The 6515-nt window shown below is 35.7% G+C and overlaps 1 protein-coding gene across 4 annotated transcripts in view; it reads left to right on the top strand.

Annotated features, from left to right (window-relative positions):
* Positions 1 to 3681, top strand: part of gria2b (glutamate receptor, ionotropic, AMPA 2b) — a 31600-nt gene extending 27919 nt beyond the window's left edge. For 2 of the 4 annotated variants that reach the window (XM_039664520.2, XM_039664518.2), the window contains exons 15-16: positions 1052 to 1301; positions 1840 to 3681. In XM_039664520.2, the coding sequence (XP_039520454.1) occupies positions 1052 to 1297 (246 nt within the window). In that variant the 3' untranslated portion in view covers positions 1298 to 1301; positions 1840 to 3681. The remainder of the gene's footprint in view (positions 1 to 1051; positions 1302 to 1839) is intronic. The other 2 variants (XM_039664516.2, XM_039664517.2) reach the window with 1 other exon arrangement.
* Positions 3682 to 6515: the final 2834 nt, after the last annotated feature.

Genomic DNA, 6515 nt, shown 5'->3' on the forward strand with positions numbered 1-6515 from the left:
TTTCATAGCCATATAGTCAAAGTATATCTCCACTTCAGGGTTGGCCAAAATTCAGGTTAGTGGTTGATCAATTTTGGGATGTCTAGTTCTTAAAAATTCACCTTTGGAACCCCAATTTATTGCTAATATTGGACATACTGTAAAAAAAAAAAAAAAGTGCTTCATATGGCAACATTAACCGGTAAAGTCAAATCCATCTGCATATGGTAACACAAACAAACTCAACAATTTTTTTTTTTTAAAGATTGTATTATTATTATATAAAAAAGGTTAAATATATATATTCAAATGTTTTTAATCATTTTATTATATTTTAAAATTCAAGATATATCCTTAAAGGTAACAATTGCAAACAACGAAAAATGAATTTTCACAAAATTAAGCTCTGTATCTGTCTATGTGTCGTGTTTTATACGTGGTCATTCTGTGCACAGTACAGTACACTAATATTTGAAAAGAACATCTAACTGACAGCCCCTATCCCCCAAAGACCTTTTTGTAGGTGTGTATATGTGTGTCGATCTCCTGTCTTTTACCTCCAATGCCTGTCATCTGCTTCCCTGTGTATAATGCTATGCCTTCCATTCAGATGCCTCTCTTGAGCATCCCTTTAAATGGTCCTCTTACACAAGCATAATTCATATCATAGCTAAGCATAGCACATTAACCCCTGCTATAACTGTGAATTCAACAAATAAATAATATTTACTACAGCCATTAGCATGTTGGAAATGTAAGGACTGGGATTTAAAACCACATTGCAGGTTTCGTATGCAATTTTCAAGCCAATGTTAAAGGCTTTAGTAAATCCATCCCATTCGAGCAGAATTGTTGATTGCCCCATTTGCATCGCTTCAAGGGCACATTATCAGTAGCGCATTCTACTTAGCACAGTTATTGTTTTAACATTACTGTCCTGAGCTGTGCATTTGTATCCACATAGACGTAAAACTGCCACTTTAAATATTCTCTTGTTTATGCATATGAATGCTTATTACAGATATGTTGCACTTTCCCTGACCACTGACCCGTATCTCGTGTGCATTTACAGGAGAAGACGAGCGCTCTCAGCCTGAGCAATGTGGCTGGGGTCTTCTACATCCTTGTGGGCGGCCTGGGCTTGGCCATGCTGGTGGCCTTGGTCGAGTTCTGTTACAAGTCCCGAGCCGAGGCCAAGCGCATGAAGGTGGCAAAGAATGCACAGAATATTAATCCCACTTCCTCGCAGAATTCACAGAATTTTGCCACTTATAAGGAAGGGTACAACGTATATGGGATCGAAAGTGTAAAAATTTAAGGGGGTAGGATACGCGGCCGTCATTCCAATCTATCCCCGTGCACGCTTCTTTTGGCTTCCATCTGTTCCATTCCCTGAATGTTCTATTGAATGAGGAGGTTTGGACCGTAAAGCTGGATCGTATGTACTGGTGTTCCTAGTGAAAAAAAAAATTCAAGAAAAAAAAAAAAAAACTTGACTTCTCCCCATCCACTGCACAGACTGTATATATTGGAGAGAAAAAGTTTTTTTACATCCCATGTGATTTTGTTCCGTCAACCCCATTGTCATGTATGAATGTTTATGAATCGCCCGTCTCCCTCATTCCCTGCTTGCGATATGATTTTCTGGAAGGTGTTTGCTCGTAACTTTGCTCCTCATTTTCAATGTTTTTTTTTTTTCCCACCACATCAAATTCACATCTGCATTTTCAATTAAACATTTTAAAAATAAGACTGAAGTCCTTTTGTGGGATACGCTCTAACTTTCTGCCATCTCTCTGTTTGGTGTGTGTGTGCGTGGATGTTTGTTTCTCCGTTTGCGTCTGTGTGCGTGTGTTCCAGGTGACCTTTTCGGACGCTATGAGGAGCAAAGCGAGGCTGTCTATAACTGGAAGTACTGGCGAGAATGGACGTGTGATGAGTCCTGAGTTTCCCAAAGCAGTACATGCAGTGCCCTTTGTTAGACCTGGTGTGGGAATGAACGTCAGTCTGACTGATCTCTCCTGATGGATAAGAACCTGCCGAGTGCCTTACACAATGGTTTTCAATAGAGCGCGTTCTATTCTCTTTCATGTCGCTTTCTCCCCTCTCTCTCTTGTCTGAATGGAAGACAGAGGCCTCATTTGATGTCATAAGCGACAGAATCCTTTCTTGGCCCTTTATAACAAAAAAATGCACTCTCCTATTGGAAATACACCGACTGAGAGAAGAGCTGATGACATCTACCCCCTGCAACGGATATTTTTGATGACAAACTTGAAACTCACAGAAGCTCTGAGCGGGAAAGAAATAAGTCAATAAAGTCTGTCTGTTTTCGTAGCTGACGCCATCCGATGTCGATTTCGGCTCAAGCACACTTACCATTGTCTGCTTCAGGATGTGAAATGTCTTTTTATTAATAAAACAAACAAACAAACAAAAAAAAAAACTATGAAAAAGTATTTTTATGTATTTTCACAGAAATGGCTTTTAAATAAACCTGCTTACATACCAGTTAATTAAAGACGCAAATCATAATCTCAACATACTTTTAAGAGCTTAGCTACTAGTTTCACATTTTAATGCCAAATATGTTGCTTATCTTGTAATTTATTAGTCCTCTTCTGATATATTCATTAACATTTTGGTGTTAATATGAAATATCTAGCAATGCTTGACATTGACATGCTTGAAATTTGTTTGAAAAGTGGGTGCCGCTGTTATGTTCTCTTACTTTCATCAACCTGTTTGGTTTCAAGAATCTGTTTGTATTTTCTTGTTCATCAAGAAAATCAGGGTAGCGGTTAAAATGTTAAAAAAAAGAAAAAAAGTGTTTAGAATATGAACGTAACAAAAAAGGAAAATGTTTAAAAAAATACCTATTGTATTATTGCATATGTTTTGCTGTGAAATGAATAGAAGCATACACGTCAACAAAATGCTCGTGTTAAAAATGCCAAATAATTAAATGTGCCAAAATTATTGAGAAATATAGTCATATATTAATCTGTCATCAATGTGAATGTAGTCAATACATTCTGTAAGTTTTGTTACTAAATGTACAGTTGGATGGTATACACAGTGATTTATCAAGGACTTTTTTTTCCACTTCATAGCCATGTTAGCATTCACACAATATGGCTTTTTAAAATTTTCACTCTGCATCTTGAACTTGTTTTCCAATCATCTAGTTTTAATATATTATTTCATAAAATACGAGAAATTCCATATTTCAGGCAAAAACATCTGTGCTTATTCTTCAGTATTTAAGATACCCATCACAAAAAAAAAAAAAAAATTTTGTTTAATAATGATAACAATTCACAGTTTATTATCTTACAGTTAAATCACTATTTATCAGCAATGGCAACCGTAACAGTTAACACTTGATATTGCAATAAGCCAAGATTAAAAAATGAGAACATTTGTAAATTATTAAAATTATCACAATTATGTACAGTTTTAAATGATTTTTATTAGCCCCTTTTCTTTCTCACTTCTTCAGCCTTTTTCTCCTCAGTCTTTCGCACTAGACTGGGAGACAGATACTGGATAACACTTTTGGTTTTGTCATGATATACTTAATATTAGGTGAACAAGTCCATGTAATTTTAAGGACCGCTCTCTACCATTTTGTAAATGAATGTGTGCCAACTTGTTTATTTTTTGGGATTCTTTCTAAATAAAAGCTGACTAATATTCTTATGTTTTGATTGCAGTTTTTTCAATGACCAAATTGACATCATTTTACTTATACCACAGTTTCAGAGACTTCTTAAGTCCCCTGTGGTGAAAATCAAGCTTTAAATGTTCTTTATGTTTCTATATGGTGTTTTTAATATGCTTTAGGACAAACCATGTGCAAATTCATAAGCCAACACCATTGCTGAGTATTTTCTCCTTAAAAATTCAGTGAACCATAGACAGTCTCAGTGTTTCTGATGTCACAAACTACCTTGTAACCAATCACATCAAAGTGTGATCATCAATCAGTGGATCTCCAAGTTGGTGCGAGTGAGTGGAGGCGGGGCTAATTTGTATATTCATAGAAGCACATTTTCTAAGGCCTTATCCACACAAACAGGGGTATTTTTATAACCAGAGGTTTTCCTCCCGGTCAAAAAAAAAAACCCGTCCACATGAAAATGCAAAAATCAAGTGCTGTTAAGAGCATGCCACACCAGCAGGCGGCGATATAACCCTAACAGAAGCCTAACAAAAAGTAATTACAGGTTCCGGTAGGTGGATATCTGCGCAGCGCGGTCGGACACTCTGACGTCGCAAGGCAAAACCCCCTTGTTTACTGTAACACTGTAACCGGTGTTTCTGAAAATCCTCACCCTGGTAGGGGTTTGCAAAAATGTTCGGTTTGATTGTCCTGATACTGCATTTGCATGTGGACGAACAGCCAAATCACGTAAAAATGTCACGGTTATAAAAATACCCGTGTCTGTGTGGACAAGGCCTAAATGAGGGAAGGGTGTAGAATTACAATCAATTAATTTTAAGACATCAATATTTTTTTTTTTTCACGGAAAAAACTTACTAAATATGTCATTTTGATGATCAAAGATGAGTTTTAAGGGATAATATTACAGGGGTACTTAAGTTCTGTCTGAGCATGTAGTGCAAGAGTTTGAGGTAACAGAGCTTCATAGATCTAATTTTACAGAACATTTTGAGTCATCTGAGAAATATGTACTAATCATTTTGAATAAAAAAGGAATTTTAGCATGATTCTTTTTAAAGTGTTTTCAGTAATCATTGTCAAAATGATTCAATCAAACACAAAGACACAATCAAGGATTTCATTATCTTTCCAATAGATAATTCATGAAGTGATTTCCACTCATTCCTTGTTGCGTTGGCATTGATTTGAATGTGTCTGCTAGCCGATAAGAAATGAGAGGAACGCAGAGGTGTTTTTGATCATAAATAATCATGCTGTGACACATTGGTGTTAATGAATGTCACACATTCCGAGATGACAGATACCCTCCCCCTGCTCTTCATACATAATCCTCCTTCCATCTTTACAGCCCATATGGTGCCCAGCACTTCTGGAGACATCCATTTAATATTTCATCTAACATTTAGTCTCTAAAAATTAAACGGCTCTTTGGGCTTCTAAACAGGGGCATGTATTGAATTGCAGGGCACTTTAGAAATTAATCTTTATCTAATTTCACCTCATCATCTGAACTTCTGAGCTTAAAAAAAAAAAAAAAAAAAAAACATCAAATATGTTCCCTCTATTTCTGAAGATTCTGGAAAACAAAATGGCTTGGGACTTTCTGTTAAAAGACCACCTGTCCTGTTTCCGTTCCTTTATACTGGGTTTACAAACAATTCTCCCTGCTCATTTTTCTATTAGAACAAATTGTATTAATCTTGACAGACCAGGATGGATACAATAGTGTCTGATAATAGGGCAGGGTCCCACTTTATATTAAGTGGCTTTAAGTACTATATACTTACATTGAAATTAATAATTTGATACAATGGACTTATTGTGTACATACATGTTTTTACATTGTACTTATATTTAAAAAATACCAGTATATAATTACAGCTATAATTACTTTATGTAATTACATTTGTAATTACACAGTTTACCCTTCCCTCACACCTTAACCTACCCTTAAACCGACCCATACCACCACACCTGTCCCTAACCTTACCCGTATCACACCTCAATAGCAGCAAAAGTGTTTTACAATACAACAGGAACACAATAATACATTTTACTAATTGTTCAATGTAAGTACATAGTACTTAAATCCACTTAATATAAAGTGGGACCTTTTGCAGAAAGCAGTAGCAAAAATGTTAATTAACAAAAGGAATAATTTAAGGTCAATTTTTTTTAAAAAAAAGTATAGTTTGCTTAATTTAATAAATAAAATATGAATATGGGTCAGGGAAACACATACAACTTATCAAGGCAGAAGTCACTTCAGAATAAGACTGAGTGGCAGTGTTGGTGTTCAGCTTGAATTCTGCTAAAACACACAGAACACGGTGGGGAAAATGGGAAAGAGAAGTATAATCAACAAAAAAATCCGAGCTATCTTTTTTCACAGACTTCCAAAAACTAAAGAAAAGAGAAGGCAATGATCTCTGCAATTCACAGGAACTGGTAGAATCATTTTGTGTCAGATGTTGAATTCTAGGGTTCAATATAAAAAGTTAGTTTTATAGTAAAAAACTAGTGAGAATTGAATCCTAATCTAAAGTGTGATGAAAACGTTATACTCTTTATAAAAACACTATAAATAATTGGTAAGACTTACAACGTGTCCTCAAAAGAACTTCAAAGATGCATTACAAAGAGTCATCTGATACAGAGACAAAAGGGGGGATAGCCGTGGTTATATCTACATCAGTCAGAAAATACTGACCTTTGGGTTATCTCCAGCATTTATGAGTCATTAGGTCAATGATAAGACAGGGGATCAGTGGGCTAAACTCAAAAACTGTCTAGGATGACTATCTGTGCTTCAGCTTCCCCTTTTTGCAACTCAATCAAAGCCGTCATT

The sequence above is a fragment of the Pimephales promelas genome, chromosome 9, assembly GCF_988280905.1.
Source record: "Pimephales promelas chromosome 9, fPimPro1.hap1.1, whole genome shotgun sequence".
Taxonomy (NCBI): Eukaryota; Metazoa; Chordata; class Actinopteri; order Cypriniformes; family Leuciscidae; genus Pimephales; species Pimephales promelas.